The sequence below is a fragment of the Thunnus albacares genome, chromosome 18 (genome assembly GCF_914725855.1).
Source record: "Thunnus albacares chromosome 18, fThuAlb1.1, whole genome shotgun sequence".
Classification (NCBI taxonomy): domain Eukaryota; kingdom Metazoa; phylum Chordata; class Actinopteri; order Scombriformes; family Scombridae; genus Thunnus; species Thunnus albacares.
The window spans coordinates 13741357-13762630 of record NC_058123.1 but is presented as its reverse complement, the minus strand read 5'-3'; the positions used below and the strand labels follow the sequence as shown (position 1 = coordinate 13762630).

General features: G+C 37.7%; 1 protein-coding gene across 1 annotated transcript in view; it reads right to left on the bottom strand.

Moving 5' to 3' along the window:
- Positions 1–21274, bottom strand: part of LOC122968412 (astrotactin-2-like) — a 287140-nt gene that overhangs the window by 140556 nt on the left and 125310 nt on the right. Inside the window, exons 5-6 of the mRNA XM_044333604.1 lie at positions 7228–7335; positions 3539–3685 (exon numbers count right to left, since the gene is read on the bottom strand). Coding sequence (XP_044189539.1) covers positions 3539–3685; positions 7228–7335 — 255 coding nt within the window. The remainder of the gene's footprint in view (positions 1–3538; positions 3686–7227; positions 7336–21274) is intronic.

Here is a 21274-nt window from a genome sequence, read left to right as displayed (position 1 = left end):
TAAAAGGCTTTCACGAGTCAATCAGTAAATGCTATGCTCATTGACGCTGACTTACCTTTCTTTCTTACTGCTCCCAGACCAATCGTTAAACTCTGATCACTGAACAAGATTATCCCTAATTGATGCCAATGACTTTTAGTTCCAAAGGGAACTGTGAGGAGATTGTGTTTCAGCTCTCTGGTGAACACAAAGATTCTTTTACAGCTATATTGTGTGTACTGCTGGGTTGTGGAAGGTAAGTCTACATTTGTGTGTCAAAGTGAATTTAAAATGTATTTCAAAAGCCGGGCGAGGACACAAAGATAAAAATTGTGAAATTAAAAAGGATTTCTACTCTGTTTTGTGATGCGAAACCTTGTGATGACGGTCTACAGGCTGGTTTTCGAAAGAGAAGATAAATGTAGATGGAAAAAGCTAAACTGCAGTAGCCAGCAATCAAGTCTGAGTCACAAGAAACGTTGCAGGACAAATGCCCTGGAGTAAAATGAGTGATTTGCACTCACACTTTGCAAAAAATAAAGCACTAAAATCCCAAGCCTCACTGATTCTTTTTTTTTGTTTGTTTGTTATTCTGTCTTATCGTTTTAGTTCTGGCAAATTCCTAATAGCTACCATTTGCCTCCTACATACATGAAGTCACCAGCTGCTTCTTTTCACTTGTCAGGAAAGTGTCTCACCAGGACAGTCTGACCTCCACAGAGCCTTACAAAAATACAATCATATGTTGAAGGTTTTATCTTCTGACTGACTCGCAAACTTGACTGAAGCGACATGTTTAGACCATAGTACAGACCAAAAGCAGGCATGCTGTGTCCCCTTCAACATTTACTGTAGCCATTATTCAGCTACACCTACACTATGGACAAAAGTGTTTCAACTTAAGCTGGTGAAGTCATATATGAATGGTCTGTATAGGTTAATATTCAGTGTATAGCTCTTGTTTCATAGTGCCTGAAATGAAACATATTATAAAACATTTCACTACCTCCTGGTTGAGGTTATTCAAGATGCCTTAAAGAACTGTATTTTTCTTGTAACTGCATTTATGAGTAATTATTTTTAAAAAATGTATTAATTTATAATTTACACAATATAAATATTGAACAATCATAGACCCACACTTCCTTAGAAACAAGGGTTTTTGTTTCTATTTAGTTGCTGTTGAAAAGCTCACAGTGAGGATGCAATTACTAGATTATGGGATGGTTTCTGTGAGACCTGTAAAGAAACCCCTCCTGAGCAGTAAGAACATTGCTGATCACTGGCAATTTTGTTGTGCATATCGTGAATTGAGTGCAGGAGGCTGGGGAAAAGTTATTTTGTTAGATTAATCCCCTTTCAACTGTTTTGGGAACAAAGGTGGGGTACGTGTCAGGAATCAAAAGCATCACACATCTGTGTAGTTGCTCCGGTGATAATTAAAAAAGTTGTGCACATCTAGCAGTCGTTTCTTCTATTGAATTAATTATTTGGTGATTATGAATATCCATAGCAAATTTTAACTGAAATCTAACCATTATGTTTTGATATATTGCGATAAAGGTTGAGAGCTGACGGGAGCAGAAGGGTCAGGAGGTTGCTAAAATCATTAGGAGGACCAAACATCATATTAATTTATATATATATATATATATATATATATATATATATATATATATATATATATATATATATATATATATATATATATATAATGGGTGCATAGCAATATTTAATATGTTTGGTTTGACTAGTATGAGGAATAACAACAATAATAATACAAAAGCAATAATATTTAAAAAAGGAATAAAGTCAAACTAATAAATATAGAAAGCTTCTGTCTTTTGTATTGGCTTACATGATATTTTACATGAGGCCATCTTACATTTAGCTACACAATATTCTGTAGAAGTTGAAGTTTTCCCTTTCCTATTGTGTGTCCATGCACACACAAATTGTGGGCGTGTGGGCGGACTAGAAATGAGGCCCCAGTAGCAAGAGCACCTGATCAACTGATATGTGAATGCACAGCTTTCATTAGTTAAATTGCCTCATCTCTTCACTCTCTCTTACTTCACTTAACTTCTTCCACATTTTCTATTTTGGTCTTCCCTCCCAGTGAGGTTTATACCTTGGTATCTTGCCAACATCATACATGATACCCAACTTACAATTATCTCATAGCCAGCAATGAATTAAAAACTGACTGAGTTTATTGATTCTCTACGCCTGAACATTCATTCCTAAATACTTTATTATCTGGAATCTAACTGTATTTTGTGTTTAGTGTGGTATCTGTCTCCATGTTAGCATGCAAATAGCTACAAAACAGTATTATCAACTAACTTTTTTTTCAAGAGCTTTAATCAAGTTGATGATTATAATGATATATCCAGGGTCCATTTAATCTACTTTCTTGATATCATTTTGATGTTATATATGGCTTGTTTGTATGCTACACAGACTGAGCTTGCTTTATGGCATAAAGAAAATAGAACTTAACATTCAAGTAGTTGTGTCACATTAGTTCAAAAGAATGTTATTATCAAGTCAACTGATCGAATATGAAAACCATAGAAGAGGTTTATATTCCAATAAACAGCATGCAGTGTCTAGTCTCATGGAAAGTCTGCACACTAAAAGCTCCCGGTGCTGTGCAAAAGAAAAGAAAAAACAATCACGTTTTGAGCACACTGCTCTTCATCAGTCTGATGGCTCAAAATGTCACTCAGTTGTTTGTGGTGTTATAAATCATGTTTTCCATTGGGAGCTTTCAGTGTGTGGGCTTTGTTGTCCTGATTTCTGCTCATTTTTGGTTCTAGCACATGATTTACTTTTTTGTTGGATGAATGTGCATCAGTCGAGCAGAGGGGGCATTGACACTGGAAAGCATTGAAATTGAAAACCACAAAAAACAGTTGAGAGGGTGGAGATTTTACTGTAAGCCATTTCTAAATAGAAACAGAGGAAGCATGTCGAGCTGTCCCTGGTCCATTAGCTGTTCCTCTTACAGCAAAACCTATACGAATTATGTAATACTGTATTTTTTCACCACACAGCGTGAAGCTACTCCACAGTCATCTCTGCAGTATGTTGCTTACAGGATGACTATATCCAATTACGGCTGGAAACACAAAATAAAGTTGTTCCAAGGTGGATAGCAGACAGTTAATGGTCATCATGATAACATGCTCCACAAATCTATGTGCTTTGTTTTGGGCTATACGCTGAGCTTGTTAGCTAAAAAGAAGTATGTACAGTAGGTAGAGTTTATCCATCATTTCCTATGGGTGTATCGCAAAAAATGAGTTTAGTGGGTTTCTTCTCAGTGACACGCCTTTTTCCATGTACTGTACATGATCTCTGTCAACTGGACACATAAGCTTGTGATATGTGAGAGCAACTAGGTTTCTCACATCATATAGTTTTAAGTGAATTAATGAGAGTTCAAAAAACAATTCAGAAAATAGATATAGGGCTAGACAAGTAAAACTAAGTATTTTGGAATATTCTTTTGGTTGGATATTCTGCCAAGGTCTAATGAATGTGTTGCACTTACCATCCGCAACAAAATGCTCTGGCACATGGAGGGTAACCTTGACAGTGAGGGGGCAGGAATCCTGCGTAGCATAGACAATGGCAATGACACATGTGCTGATGGTGATCAACGTCAGGGTGACCTTATTTAGAGGACTGTGTAAGTGGCCTAGAGGTAGAGAAAGAGAAAAAAAAGGGAAAGGTGAATAGTTTGACATAGGCCCTTTTGTTTTGATTGAGGTCTTAAATAGACGACTATATTTGAATATTCTTGATAGGAAGCAACGGCTTTCTACTTTTGCACACAGGAATATAATATGCACAGACACGTACACACAAACCTACATCTAAATCATCCACTTTAGCACTATGCTTTACTGTAAGTAAGCCTCTAACTGTCCCTTAATCCTTGAAAATGCAGTACTGTCCTCCTGATTTATGACTAATACCAGGTTCAAGTTTGTCCTGAGTAAAAGATGACTTAGAATATTCGAGCTGCTGCAGAACAGCCCAGATTCATTTGCTGGTGTGATATATGATCTTATTGCCACTGACAGGGTTATAGATTGGTTGTTTTGGTTGCCCTTTGGCTGTGTCAGGGCTCCCATTTCCAAGCCAGGATATAGGGAATGAAATTAGCCACTTAACCTCCGTCTACTGATATTTATCACGAAATAGAACTTGACATGTTGAAAGGAGGCTTACTGGGATGTGAGAGGGATAACATGGCGATAGTGCTGGTTTGAACTGTTAAAAATTTATTGGCTCTACTGTTGAACCTCTTGAAAATGTGCTCTTGTACTTTTTTTCATCCGAGCATAGAAAATATCACACAATGTCAAAAAATGTGTGAATCATTTCTAAGCACAATGTTACAAGTTGAACATGAAGATGAACATATAGCACTGTGGGGGCATATGAGAGCTGCTCAGTGTGCACTCGGCATTATGGGGGTTTGTTTCGAAAGTGGAACATGTAAGTCAGTCCAAATTTTTGTGCTGGTTAAGTGATATATTAAAAACAACTTGCTGAGTAAAGTTACTAGATCAGTGGGTGACTTAAAAAACACAGCTACACAATCTTAATTTCAGACACCTTTTCCAACTACAGAGTAATATTTATCACCTAAGAAACAGGCAAATGATCAAATAGATTGAAATGAAACAAGGCACCATCACAGAACTGTTAATATCCCCAGTGACAGGAGAGCCCAGTGAAGTTCTGACAGGAGTTTGAAAGTAGTGAGATACAACTCAAGGTCAAAATCAGCGAAGCAGAGTCAGGATAATGAATCCACCCTCACTGAATCACATGTCTATACCACAGTCACAATATTGTGAAGGGACAGAAACAACAGCTGTCTGCGACAAAAGTGCCGGAGCAGCTAATCCCTCTGGGGTGAGCATGGTGCCACTGCGCTTGTGATGGGGTCCCTCAATTACTGTAAAAGCCTACTGAGTAGACAAAAGCATGTACACTCACGATGGCAAACATTTACCTTATGGCTACAAACCAAACACCTAGTCTATGCGCTCATACACATACAGAGACACATAACAACGGACATGTAGACATAAGTGCATGTAAAGCACAAGCAATCACAAATACACAGGTCAACCCTAAAAAAGCTTAATGTATGTTAACTTAGAATTGCTTCCTTTTTCTAATTCCTTTCAATCACTTTTCTCAGTCCATCTTCTAGAGAAAACACAACCTTTTCACGCTCGCTGCAACTTTAACACAGATCATGATCATGAATTTTAATGTCTTTCCCAGATGTGAGTTTTGCTAATAATATCTGTCTGATTTATGAAAAAAATCAATTTCTGTAATAAATTATGATTAATCACATACAGTATTCATATATCAATAGTCTACAAACACAACAAAATACACTGTTACTGTGTTTGTAGCCCAGGGAATGTAATTCATAACCAAATTGATTGAAGCTTATGAAGCTAATTGGAGAGCCCTGCTTGTGTTCACAAAAGGTTGTATTTAATTTAAAATATGAGATGAACTTGACAAACATACACTTTTGTAAGTGTAACTTCACCAAGATTATACAGCGGTACAATATCCATGTCCAAAAACCCATCCATCTATTTAGTTTCCAAACTGCTCATTCTGTTCAGGGTCTCTTGGGTGATGAGAAATTTTCATGAAAAATAGAAGATAGATTTCTTAACTAAAAATTAGCTTTTTAGTTTTTAGTCATTAGTTTTAACTATTACATACATAACTCTTTTTGACAAAAGAAACTTTTTCAAGACCGTGTGTAGGAAATCAGGAACATTTAAACCTTAAGTTTTGGTCCACAGGTCATAACTACTCCTTCCCAAAAATGTTGCTACCCCTGAGGTTTTTCCTCTACCAGCCAAGTACTATCAGGGAGTGGAGTTTGCAGTGCTGAGTGGTGATTAGTAAAACACAAACCTGCCTTGTGACTGCTACAACTTGTGTTTAGCACTCATTCAGACAGAAAACAAACACTGATTGTAGTATGATTATTAGGACCAAGGATGCAGGTTTAACTTGTTGAAATTTAACAGATTGATATGGATATCCAATTTAGTAGTTTAAAAGAAAGAGCAATGTAATTGATTCATAGCGGTTACATATTAGAGTAGAAAAGATTCCAGAGAAAAACACTCTCCTACCACTATTACTACTATTTAACTACTATTAGTGTTGTTCCTTGTCTGTCTCACCACATCTCCATCAATTTACACATTACATACCACAACAACAAAACTCAATACAAGGACTTCTGTGTAATACATCTTGTACGATTTTTGAGTTTGCCAAAGTTTGATTGAAAATATTGTTGTTTGGTCCAGCATAATTCTAAACTGAGCAAGGACTACTAAAATCAGTGGCCCAGGAGATTTTCTTGCTTTCAAATTCAGCCTCTCAGGCTGCACTTTCAATATGAGTCCCCCAACCAAGCTCACGCCTAGACGTAAGTGCTGTCTGAGAGGCGTAATCTAGGGCAACACATTTTCTTGCTCCTGTCCTTGGTAGCCAAAAAGCACTAGACAATTGTGATTCCTAATAAGATCACTATGCAAGGCGTAACTCTTTCTTCTCTTCTGACATAGTACTATGTGATAGTGAAATGTAGGAGTGGAAAATAATAGGAGTACATTATTTATTCAATGTCTACATGGACACCCAAGTGGACACACAAAGAGTAATTCTGTTTTTTTCTGTGTGTGTCACATACACGCAAATGCAAAGTCAACTCACAGTCTTCACTATCATATATCAGTATGTGGGGACGGAGGGTAAATTAATGCTTCCCATCCCAAGTTATTTGACTCAGCTTTGCTCATCACCGAGCCTCCATTTACATCAGCTCATATATCTGCTTTGACTGTCATTGAGCTGCGCTATGGAATAGCACTTTAAACCCCACCGGGAACGTGCACGACTCCTTCCTACTTCCAGCTATGCTGACAATTCCAGAAATGTCTAGCCTCATTTCACTCAGCTATAGGCTGCCCCTCCATTATTTCCTCTTATTCAACCAGGTTGAGGCTGAAATTCATTTGTTTTTCAGGATATTTCATTGCATTTTACTCCCCTTTTTCTTTATTGCCTTCTCAGCAGTATGCAGTGGATAAGGGGGTCCCCTCCTGAGCAGGATAATGTGTTTAAAATGTAACACATTTATAATAATATACAAGGTGCACTTGCATTCCGTCTTACCTTTGCTGCGTTTTCGTCCTCTATGCTGCTCTGTGTAAAACTTCATTTGGTTGTCATCTTCAGGCTCTGACCCTGATTCTCCTTGAGGACCAAACACACCTCCAGTTGCTGGCAGTGAAAAGATAAGAGGAAGAAGGTAGAGAGAAATCCAAGGAGAGTCAATCAGTCGATAGGTATAGTATTTTAGGATACAATCATGGTGAAAAAAAGATGGCAACTGTGTTTACTAGTAGGTTTTTCCAGATAATCAGTACTTAGAAACCCCACATAAGACAAAACACGGGGTAGAAACATGTCTTATGATTAAGAACCCCCAAGACTGTATGGGAGTTATTCAACATAGGGTAGTCATGACCATTGTGATTATAGTGCTGCAGAAGGACAAAAGGGATTTAGTTCCATTTAATTCACATTCTGTTCAAAGTCAGTATAATTTTACGGATTTACACCAGAGTGGGTTAGGAAACAGCTTCACCACAACACTCAGCCAGCACAACCATGTCAATTCAAAACACACACATACATATCCTCTGCATATAATTGGTGTTACACCCACCAAACACTAATGTCTCACAACCATTGTAATCATGACAAACAACACACAGACATAGCTACAGCCATAATCATAGCAACCCGTTCATAGCACACTGCAGTGAAATTACGTTAGCTAGCCTCCACTAGTTATCTTAACCTTAGCAACTATGATACCAACTTGCAGCTGAGCAACCACAGCAAAGGGTGCACCAACTCAGTTGGTGGTCACAACCAGCGGCTGTAATAATATTATAGACATCCATGATGACTAACTACGAATTAGGGTTATGACCTTTGGGTTAGAATTATGATAAGGTTAGGCAGTGGGGAATACGTAGTGACCATCACTTTATTGACTCATTTGTAATGTCCATATATAGCCCCCTCAAACAAAAACAAAAACAACAACAGGAAAACATGATATATTTATCCTTCTAAGTGTTGTTGCTGTACATCTCCTAATGTGGTTAAATTCAACTCATATTGAGGAGGTAAGATTTTGCATTCCCCTACACCCTTTCATGTCTCTCTTTGTTTGATCTGTTGGCCAGTGGTGATAATTTGTCCATCGTTAAACAGGGTCTTAGGAGCTCAATTTGTTAATCAAACTGGGTCACATCCCCAGAGTGTGTGTATGTCTGTGTTCAAGTCAGGGTGGGAGCAGGAGCGAGTATGTGAGAGTTAAGAGGCTTTGTTTGTCCTGCCTTGCCACTGCAACATCAAAACACACATCCCTGCTAAATGCACGGGGGCTGCCACAAAGTGATAATTGTCGGGGATTAGCAATGTGTTAAGCCACTAAGGGATAAATAAGTAATCTAAAATAACCTCACATATGTGTGGACAGTTTAGAACTGCATTCTAAACCTGATATAAAAGGTCCACCAGAGAGTTTCTGTCAAATACTTTTATTGCTTTAAATCACATAACACATTTTTCAGCTCTGTTATAACAAAGTGATTTAGCCCAAGTCACACCCTGAAGAAATGACTTTATGCTAATAACATCCATCTAATTTCCTCACTGTTGTACATATGTTTTGCTTGTATAATCCCGGGGATCACAGTGATTACGCTTCCTAATCTCCCAGAGTGGAAAGGAGATAAAGGACAGAAAGAAAATCAATGCTTTTACTTTGGCTATAAAGCACAATCTCTGAAGAAATGCTTCACCTGTTGACAGCAAATTATAATAAGGGAGCATGGAAAAGTGAATGTGCAATAGGGTTTGTGTGAAGACAAAAATAGAATAAAGATATATTACCTTCTTTCTGAAAATAGATGGATGGGTTCAGGCAATTGATCAATTCAGGAATTTAGAATTATGTGTGAACTAGCTTGGAGCTAAGCTCAGTCATCTCATGTTTGACCATGTTTCCTCTGAGTGAAATTTGTGCTGAACCTACTGTAAGATGACCATGGCAAAGTAAACAATACAAGTCCAAAAAGCTAACAAGCAAGACAGAAGAAAAAGAGATTACTTCTTCTTAAGAAAAAGAATGTGCCACTGAGTTTTTCAGGGTCAAAATTAAATGAAAAACAAACTTTTATAAATGTTTCTAAGCTGGTAGACATAGCTTTCACAAAGAGGTAAAAGAATGTTTTAGCTGGTATACAACACTATTTAAACAAAAGGAGGTGTACAGATTGTCAGACACTCTGAGTTTGTTTTTATTTACCTTAAAATTCCCCCTTTTCTTCTAAAACTCCTATCTTTCTTATTAAAAGTAGTTTTTGCTGCAATAGAGAAACATTCACTATCACTTGTTCACTGGACACAGTCATAATTCCTTGGCAAATGCACAGCAACGCCAGGTGAAATATCCTATCCTAGGATTAGAAAATCGAATAAGTCTGTGTAAAAAGTGTGTACAGAAAGCTGTAGTCATTCTTCTGGTCGGGTGCACTTAAACAGTTTGAGAGTCTAGTTGGGTTTGGAGTGTCAGACTCTGGCGCAATTTGGAGAGTGAAGCCAAGGCAATGTGGTGTAAAATTGGTTCTGAATTTATGCATCGTGTTAGAACATGCCCAGAGAGGTGGCGGGTGGAGACAAAGACACACTGAGAGACAGAAACAAGAAGTCGCACCACTACATCAAGAAAAAAAATGAGCACCATCGACATCTTAACAGATTGGCCTGAAAATTGCTCACATCTTTGAAAATAAATGTCACTTTTTAAATCTCACAAAGAACAAGCTTCATTTATTGAAGCACAGCACATTAATTTCTCTATGATGATCCCGCAGAGGTGCTGTTTTTGAAAACCAGTGTGAGTCTTGCAAATCAGAAACATGGTAAAACAATTCAAATCTTATAATCTTGAATATAAAACACTCTCTGCCAATTCTATATTTCATAGAATTCATTAACCTGTGCACTATTGTAAGTCTATTTTCTTTTTGCTTATTTTTTTTTTCTAAAGATAATTAATTTGTGCTTTATTGCAATGATTTTTCTGTCTGTAGTTCAGTCACTATCTCACCATTAAATGTATCATTCAAAAAAGCCAAACATTTCTTGGAAATTATGGGGTTTTTTTACCCTCAGGGTCTCTAATCAGTAAACAGTGACTGTTTGCAACCTTTAAGTTAGGAAGTGTAGAGGGGCTTCAGGTTTGATCATAAAACTCCAGCTGTGTACATCTCAAATCTGAATGCAGCTTTTTACATAATCACTAACATATAGAAAAGTTTTAGTCATAATACAGTTGAGGTGATTTGAGGTGTTTATTCTGTTGAACAGAAGATGACATAATAATCTTGTAAAATAATAACCTTTGAATAGCACTTTTCAGGGTTCATAACAAAGGGTTTTGAAATGTAAAATAAAAACAGCAGGGTGAAAAGACTTCATAAATGAGATGGAAATATAAACATATAAACATTTTTAAAAATTACTTTAGAGGGTGATATAAAAGTGCAGGCTGTTTTTGAATGCTTGGGATTCAAAGACAAGAAGTTCAAAAATGGCAAAGACCTGGTCACCTTTAGTCATAGATATTTTTCAAATATTCAGGAGGGCTCCACTTGATCTTTGAGGCTGTACTTGAGTTTATAAGAGATCACCATATCTGAGATGTAACCAGGGGCATGTAAGGCTGTGAAAGACATCAATAAAATCTATCCTAATTCTCAGAGTGTAGCCAGTGAAAAGAGGCAAGGATATGATCTCAGTAGTCTGGCTTTGATTAAATTCTGTGTCAATTACATTTTAAAGTTTGGCAAGCAACACAAATGACTTACTTTTGGTTATGTTGCCCAACCCTGTCTCTAAAAAGCTCCTTGATGAAATAAGGACTGGACAAAATGTCCTCAACTTGCAAAAAGACCTCCTCTCTGAAGGTTTTAAGCACAAAAAGGTTGCCATCAAAATAGCAGTAGACTAAAGGCACAAACACACTGAAAGTGTCTGACGTGTGCGTTTTGAAGTACACCTATTGTTTTAATTGGCCAAATGTGTACCAATAGCGTTATGAGGCACGTCGGACACATTAAATATCAAAATTAAATTCAGTCCGTGGCCCATTTTCTCATATTTTTGACTTGAACTTAAATTGAGGTACAAAAAACAAGATGTTATTAGTTTTTTTTTGTGTTGGATTCATAAATTAATGACAAAATAACATTGTTTTTTCGTTTTCCAATTTTGGACTCCCAACTGAATATGAAAAGAACAAATAATACACAGGTTAACAGAGGAGAGGATCTTTTCCTGCTCCAATACAGCCGGTTCAAATGACGAGCCTGTTATCAGAAAGCTTTACTGCCTTACCTGATTCTGCAGCAGGTGGTCAAGAATTTTTGACAGCATTACAGTGTGTTGCTGCAAGAAACGATGGCTGTCCTCAAGATCATTATGAGATTGCGTGTAATTGCGTTTGCACACTCTCCTTAGCAAACAGCACACAGGTTTTAATTTTGATGAAATACTACTACCAGATTATTGCATTGTATGAATGGGAAAGAGTTAACAGAGGCACTCTGTGGCTAAGGTTCACCTGTTCCACACTTCACAAGAACTAAACGGTCCTTCAACCTCTGTCGCGTGAAACTTGTTCCCTCTCGCACACATTAACATACTCGATCCCTCTCGTGTGAAGGAACTCCTTTCTCACTCACAATAATAACTCAGTCTCTCTCGTGCACTTTAACAGTACTTCCACAACAGTCCATCAGCTCATTTTCTATAGTTATTGTGTGTGTGTGTGTGTGTGAGTATGTGTGTAACCAAGCAATGATGACACCATTGTGTATGCTGGCTTACTTTAGGGGGTAGTAGTAGTAGTAGTAGTAGTAGTAGTAGTAGTTTTATTTGTTATATGAACTGTATACAGGTACACAGAGCAATGAAATGCTTACTTGCAGGTAGCATAAGATGATGAGCAACAACAGTAGGCTAATAAAACAATAAATAATAATGATAATTATACATTATGCAATTAATTAATAATGTAGCAAGTCAATTCAGCATTCTGATGCATAGGGATAGAAACTGAAGATTATCTGAGTTGTGAAACATTATAAAGTAATTAAACAGGATTCATTTTAATCATGCCTGCAGCACAATGCCAATTACATTTCTTTGCATGTATCATTAATTAACTGTCATGTAGCAGTGTTTGAACCAACCTCAGTCATGGGTTTGTTTTGAACACATTTTAATATCCCTTTAACAGTGTTGCAAAAGTAGTCATAGGCATATATTTATTTTGTTATTTGCAAAAATCAGCTTTTATGAATTTGGGCCCCTGCCTCTCTAACATCCTCTGCACGTCCCTGAAACAGACGCTCTTTGTTTCATTTTCCTCCTCTGCATTTCTCCTTTTTATTCATTCATTACATTCAACTAATGCAGTTAATACTAAGAACAACAGGACAAATCTGTGTTGGTTCTGTGGTGTTGGCATTTCAAATCTGATGCCTGCAGTGTGCCATATGAGCATCAATTGATGCACGTCAAATGAGGCGCGTCAATTATCGCTTTCAGTGTGTTTGGGTCTTAACACACACAGTAGACGCACGCAGGTCAAGTAAAGTACTATTTATTTTCTTGGCTAGACTTACACACATGAAAGCGCAGCACAAATTAGCCTTCCATTAAATGTGCACTTTCAACCTGAGTCAGATTAACGTCTGATTTACTAAGCATGAGCTAATTACACTGTGATTGGCTTTCATATTGTGATGCAGTAAGATCGTATTGATCAGCAAATATTTACTGTATATATACAATAATATATATATATATATGTATATGTATATATACATAACTTCTCAAGTAATGAAAAAAACATGCAAGATTACATAAGAGAGGACTGCTTATAATGAATTATCAAGAGTGACCAATTGCCACAGTGCATTAACACAGTGGTTGTCAAAGTGAGGTCCATGGACCCCAAGGGTTCCTTGAGGGGGTTCCAGGAGGTCCCCAAAAAAAGGTGAATAATTTATTTTCAATGTGATTCCATCCATACCTAACACAATGACAGAATGTATGATTATTTTGGTCATGGGTTTCATACACTTTTTGTAAAAAAAACATCTAAAAGCAAAAGTCTTATCCAATAGGGGGCCCTGGGACAAAATCTTATCAAATGGGAGTCTGTGGTCTAATTTGTGTCAGTTTACGGGTCCTTGATGTGAAAAATCTTGAGAACAGCTGTATTAGCAGCTCAGTGAACACCAAAATCAATTGCAGCTTTAATAACTACACAGTAGCAACTCTCTGTGCCATCTTGGTTTGATATAATAAAATGGTCAGATGTGACTTTCATTTATTTCTATTTTTCTGTCTGTGAGGCTCTTTTGTTCCTGAACAAGTTTAGTGCAGCTCCCTTGCCCACCTTTGTGATGTGTTCACCTTTTGTCTGCTGTCACCAAGATTTTAACATTCTTCCTTTCACAATCTTCCTTTGAAAGGCCTTTGCAAATTTGCACATTTCTTTTGCTGAAACTCAGTAAATCCAGTGACATATACAATCAACAATGCTTATATCTTCGTCAATAACATATGTATAAGGGATAGAATAACATTTTACTAATCATACAAAAGGTGTGTTGACAGGCACTGTGTGTGTGTGTGTGTGTGTGTGTGTGTGTGTGTGTGTGTGTATGATACAGATGTGCTTCCAGGCTATGGAACATATTTGATAAATAACACACACAAGAATACATCTGAAACAAGGTGCAGAAGTCTTTGGGAATCTGGTCCCAGGTGTTTTCTATTTCACAGCTTTTCTTCCCCTTTAACCACTTTTCTTCCTCTCTCAGTCCATTTTCCCCTGCCTTGATCTTCCTGTTCTCTCCATCAGTGGTAATACCCTCAAAACCAAGTCCCATAAAAACATGTACTCCCAGAACACTAGGGCTAAACTGCAGCATGTCGGTACTACAAATTTCAATTACTGGGCCATATCCATCTCACTTTTACAGTCCTTTTCACAGTCCTGAAATCCATGCGATAATTTCAGACTCCTCTTGGTCGTTTTTCACCTTCTCATCTGTCCACCTGCTTTTCCTCCATCTTTTTTTGTTACAAAACAGGGCATACCACCAACACACTCATTTCACTCACAAATAAAATTCTCAATATAGTCTCCTCACAGTCTCCCGCACTAAGTTCTTCACTGTGAAAAGGCATAGGCACCTGCTGTCACCATTAACATTCTCCCTCAAGGATGACAGCAGAGTGTTTTTCTGTGCAAAAATGCATATGCTCTCAGACTGTTAAATCAAACCTCAGCTCATAGTGTTGTGCAGGCTACAAATTACGAATGCAAAGAGAAAAGGTACTGTGTGGTGTGATAGACGGTGGCATGTACTAGTAAGTCACAGGAAGGAAATGGATGCTGTTTTTTCACTGTGGTATTTAATTCATTTAATAATGTATAAATTAAAAAATATATATGTGTGAGAGACTGAGAGTTTTACTATTACTTGACTTAGCATTTTAATGTTGTGAGTCAAGTAGTCATTTTTTAATCAGTTTGTTCACTGAGTATTAATAGACATAGACATAGTGAACAAACTGATTAAAATGTATAAGTTAGAGGGCATGAATGAAAATAAGACGAGAAAGGAGAAAAATGGAGAAAAGGGCTATAAACAAATGATGTGCAGGCAAAAGGACAATAATATATCATAATTATATACTGAGGCAAGAATGATGTGATTTGGTTTTAAAAGGGTTTAAAGGAAAACAGGAGAGTAAGACAGACAGTGTCACTGAGAGAATGCACACATACATATACAAGGCAGAGAGAACAGAAAATTCAGAGACGAGAGGGAGAAGTAGTTCTCCAATCTCTCCTGTAATGACAATGATTAACAGTTATGGGAAAGCAGGGAGGTGAGGTGATGAGTTCAATCTGAATAGTGAAAGCTAATCATCTTCTGCATAGGAGGAGGGCACATCGTAGTACTATGATATACTGTAATTCACACCATCCAAAAGAAAAAAAAAAAAACCTCCCACCAGTAAACCTAATTGACCTTATCTACACCTAAAAGTATGGAGTAAGATTGAGAGAGGGAGAAGACTGCATAGACTCCAGTACTCCCCACATTACAATGAATTGCATATGAGTATAAATCTTTGATTCTGGATTTATACTTTGGATGAGTATACCCTGATTTTTACTCTATCTACTCTAGAGAGCCTATTGCGGGCTAGAGGACCAATTATTTCCTTTCCCACTCTGACACAACAACCATCATCAAAGCTGATCCAAATATAATAGGTGAGTGGAATTAAAGGAACACCTAACAGTGAAAGGAATATTCTGTGCAGATGACTAGGTGCTTTATTAGTCAATTGTAAAGATATGAGGGCCAAGGTAGGAAATTCAAAAAAACCCAGATCACGATCTTCCATTAAAAAATGCTAGTACCAGGTCAAATTATTTGTAGTGGAATCTTTTTTTAAGAAAACATTTTACTGGTTCTTGCCTCACAGATGTTAACAATATCAGGTTTATGATAGTTAACTGAATATCTTGACAGTTGAATATGCCAATGAATATGTGGCTTTGGGAATATGTGATGGTCATTTTTCACTATTTTCTGACATAGATCCAGTGCTAAATCAATGAATTGAGAAATTAACTGGCAGATTAATTGATGATGAAAAGAATCCTTACTTGCAGCCACTGTAGTGAATTACTAAAATACACAGGTTGGAAGAGCTTTCTGTGCTACAGGTTGTTGATGTCACAGGATTTAATTCTCAAACATTTGTGGCAAAAATATTTGATGGTATATTACAGCTGACTGCACATAATGGTATAAATTATTAGGTTTTCTCATTCATCATCTAAATAGGACAAGGCTTCTGAGTCTAAAATGCAGAATCATGCAAAAACAATTATACTGTTTATTTTTTTCTGTCCACAATAAGCTAAAGAAAAGTTTTTCAGCTGACAAAGAGTTGGTGCCTTCCAGCTCTTGACAGGGCTAAGCATCAGCTGTGAGTAGAGCAGAGAAAGATGGGCCCCCAAGAGCATTTCCGTGAACCACTGTACTAGAACTTGCATTTTCTGTTGCAATAACAAAAACAGAATCAGAACGAAGAAGTTTATTGGTCAAACTTGTGCTTACACATTGTAGATGCTGTGTAGTAGTACTGATAGGACATTTTTTGCTGAACTTGCTTAACACATTTTACACACAAGAAAATTCTTTAGCTGACAGAAGCTACCTACAGTATATGCAGTGCTAACCAATATACACAAAGCAGATATTATATTCAGGGTAAATTGATATACAGACAAATGAGCAGCCAAACAAACAGTTACTATATATAGGTGAAATATGCACAGGGTGCCTGTCCTGGTTGGTACCTCTGCAGGACTGCAAAAGTGTAAGGCAGAACAAATAAGGTGGAAATTAAAAGTGTATGGATTGTACAGTAAATTATATATAGAGGTTAGCTACAGAACTGCATCCATTGAGTTGAGCTACTAGGGACACAGTTCTGCTTGAAAACACTTCAGCTGAACAGATGTTTGTCCACACAAGTGCTTGAACTAGCCTTATTACTCATAATGTATAATGTATACAGCAGTGGAGGCTGGTCCATAGAGGCAGAGGAGGTTGATCCTCCTCTATTTTTTGAGAGGCAAAAGGGAGATCAAAATATAAAAAAGAATATTTGGTTGAAATAAACCATTACAAATCTCAGTATTTATAAAGTATTTTTTCTCTCTTCTTTGGAAAAAATCCATTACTGAAATTCTGTTTAAAATGTTTCGACAGTGACACCTGCAGGGCGGGAGGAGAAAGGGCAGTGTGTGAAGTGGTGGGGTGCAATTGGTGGAGGTGGAGTGGGGGACAGAGGAGGATGGGTGCTTGCTGTCCTCCGCAGGGGATCTCTTACATTGGACTCAATGTATTTCTTTTTTTTTCATGCTAATCTGTGATTGGCCATGACACGTAAAATGACGATCCAAGGGAGGCTGTCCTCCCTTACCAATCAACAACCAGAATGCAATATTGACATTGAGTTGGTCCAATGATAGTTTCCAGATTTCATCTTCAATTCTCTCTGCTGTAAGGCAGAGTAGCAGCAGTAGATAGCTCCTTGCGTTAGCCAATGCAACAGCTGGCTTGTTGTAGCAGCCTGAAGGACTCTTTATACATCCATGGAAGGACTATTAAGGACTGTTGTTAAGCTAATGGGAGAAATTATCTGGACTGGGCAGCGCAGCAGCAGCAGGACACCGCCAGGGAGCGGCTGGAGAGAGAAGCAACCGGAGGAACAACAAGGAGAGTTAGCTTGTTTGTCATTGTTGCTAATGATATCAGACTGGTTAAGCAGCAGCCATAAAGTTCTGTTAACTAACATACAAGATGACCAACAGTCACAAATGGACGTTATGACATGAATACTTCATCTCCATGAAAGAAAGAAGAAGATGTCAGATAACATGAGTCAGATACAGCTTCTCTCTCTCTGTCTCTTTGGTAGCTAATTTCATCGCTGATGGTTAAATGTCTCTCTGTGTGGCTGTTGTGTGAATTTATCTCCTTAACAAGAATGTATCATATGATAGAGATCATATAATGTGCTGTGGGTAACGTTACTTTGCTTGTTGAAGTTACAGTGAGCTGTCTGGACTCACTCATTCATTGTTTTTAATTGAGTGGTTGTTCAGTCACCTGTTGATGTTGTATGATTAGTGTGCAGGAGGTCTGGCTGCTTGCTTCTGACAGTTTCTTTAGTTTGTTTTTAAGCTGATATTGAGTAATAAGCTTAAAGTAACTAGAATAACAAGTGTTAACTCGTGGTGTAACGGATTGTAGTTGATCCGTGATCCATACGGATCGCCCCCCACGGTTCAGCAGGCATATGAACTGCAGATTACTTGCAAAATGTAATGTCTCATTTAAGACAAAGTAAACAAACTGCTGTAAGTACAAGTCATGGGCAGACAGCGTGTTGCTAACAAGGATTTTGAAGAGCAACGATCAAACCAGCATCTAACTGTTCCGAAGTGACATTTGAGTTATGTTTACCCGCTGTTTAATGTGCTGCACCTGAGTAGCTAATTAGCACCTAGCTGCTAACTGACGTTAGCGGTGAATGTTTGTTATCATCAAGTTTTGATGATGTGGACAGAGGCTGTTTCATTCACTGTTTAAAAGAGGAAGGTTTCATGCCTCATATTGCAATAAGTGTGCATTGCATATTATATATATTTTATTTTATTTTATTTAAACATTGGACATCTTAAATGTTGTTTTCATTTAAGACCACCTTGCTGTTCCTTGCTGTAAGTGTGTTACAGAATAAATGGAAAACAAAGTTTTATTTGCCCCCCCCCCCCTTTTTTTTGCTGATCCTAATAATGATCTGATCTGTGACTCAAATCCGTGATACAATCCGAACTGTGAGTTTTGTGTTCATGTTAACACCCCTAGTGTTAACATGTCAGCTATGTAGACTATATTTTGTATGTTGTGCACATAGATCAGAGTGTGTAAGTCTGATGTGAACCTACACTTATAGATCTGTGAATGTTTTTAGTGTTCAGTCTTTCTTGTTTTCAGCACTGATCTGAACCTGAAATGTGTAAATCATGTGATATGTTGTCTGTTTTTGATGAGAACATAAATTTGTTGTGACAATAGAACAGTACTATAAATTTAAATTTCACTTTGCTGGTAAAATGACACATTTGATCCACTCCATGGCTAAAATGAGCACTTCTTTGTTTAGAGACATTATGTATATGCTAAATGTCTTTAAAGAAGCAGCCTTTTCACCACTCAAGCAAATTGTTTTATTGGCATATAAAATTGCCCCCACCCCTCCGATTTCATCAGGTGGGAAAATGATATAGTTTGATGCGGTTTGTTGTAAGATTCCATGTTGGTTTTCCTCCTGTCCTCCCCAATTTTCCAGCCGCCACTGGTATACAGAACACTGTACTTACATTGTGTATGTGTTGCATTTTAATGTGCCTTTATGAATTCTGATCATTAGACAGTCTTCATTTTAATGGTGGCAATCCTACATGCTAAACAATATTTATCCTTTAGAAATGACAAGGTGAAATGCAGCTTTTCCAGAATAACGCCCATATAATTATATAGACATGTGGATCAATAAAGGTGTGTGAAGGCTAGACAATTGCATGAGGAAAGACCTTTCACTGGGTGTATGTGTCTGTGTGAAACAACAACAAATGGAAAATGAGGGAAAATAAGGGAAAAATAGTAAATATAAGAAAGCAACATGTCTAATTTTGTAACAACTGGTATGTATGTTGACAGGTTGTGTATGCATTTGGATGCTCCTGTGTTCATTAATACTGTTTGTGCATGCGCCTGTACTCTCATTTACTGCATATGAGTGGATGTGACTCTGACAGCTCTCGTAACTTCAATATGACCTCAGCAACTTTTGTGACTCTTTGAGCAAAACAAATTTCCTTGACTTACGGCTGCTAGACTTACATCTACTAAACGTCAGCTCGTGTGTGCACGCTGTACAGTGTTTATGCTTTTGTATGCATATACTCACACTGCGTACGTATGTCTGTGACAATGTGTTTGTGAGTAAATTAAGCTGACAGCAACACCAGTCCCCACATGGCTCAGCAACTGGTAATCACATTAAGGCACAGCTGCATTCAGCAGTCAGGCTTTCTGACATCCAGCAAGCAAAATATTTCCAACTCGTACTCGATACAAACTGGCATCTACATTCATACAAAAGTGAGAGTATGCAAATTTGCCATTTATAATGCACAAGACAGCATCTGAGAAGCTGCAATAGCAAATTTGAGAAGTTGTATTCATTGAGTTGTATTTGCAAAAAAAAGAAATATATTAAAAATGTATGTGAGTTTGCATCTTTACTGCATCCACTGGAATACTTAGTTAAAATTTAGATCATGATTATGAACAATTGCTGTATAAATTCCACACTTGCAAGTTTGATGTATATTAGAATGATTTGAAAATAATTTCAACCTATTTTGGTGAAACAGAGAGCAAGCACAAACACAGGCACAGGCTGGAGGGTACAGGATCAGAAAGAAAGGCCCGAGGCCTTCCATCCAGCCATGCTGCACCGAGCCAATGGACACAACAATCAAAGCCATAAGAAATCCAGGGAGTAGAACCTGTGATCTACTTTCTGCTTTCTGTCTGTCCCAGTCTGTCTATTTTTTTAAGTAGGAACTTTGCACATCGGTACAGGATGCCCACAGGTATGTCATGGTGGTCTAACTCTCCTTGTCTCAAACTGACTACGTTTACATGCACAAAATATTACGGTTTTTGCCCTTATTCAGAAAAAGACAATATTCCTTCTAAGCTGTTTAAATGGCTAATGAAAATGAATATTCCACTAATATTCCCATTTACATGCAGAGGGTTTTCAGGGTTGCTCCTGTGGGAACAGGAATCACAAGATCTCTGCAGGCAGTGAAGTAAACCAATGAGGTGAAACACATTAATGAGCTCCTGCCTAATATTTATAATTTATATTGATATGACTGATGTTATAAATTTACAGTTACAGGCACATCCAGCACCTAGGCTGTCCCATGATGTTTACTACACTGCTGAGTGTTTTTGGTGTATCACACCGAGTCATCACCGTCAGTCAGGATAATAACCAACCCCTTCTGTCCCCATTGTTGAGAAGGTGCGCTCTGTTTTTCCAGCCCACCGTGAATAGCTCTCCACTCTCCTCTCATTCCTCTCCTCCGTCTGCCTTTCTGCTCCAGCATATGTCATTTTGTCTGCGCAGAGTAAACAGGTAAGAGGGCCATGTATTGCAAACTGCGGTAAAAACCCCAATTGAGACGCATATTCCGAATGCGCTGTATACAAGTCCAACAAATGTTCCTAAAACCCGAATAATATCGGCATATCCCACATGTCTTAATCAGAAAATGCTACATTCAGAATGAAGCCTAATTTGGAATATCCAAATGGACTATGCTGTTTACATGACCCGTATCAAATTCGAAATATTGTCATAGCCAGAATAATAGGGGAATATT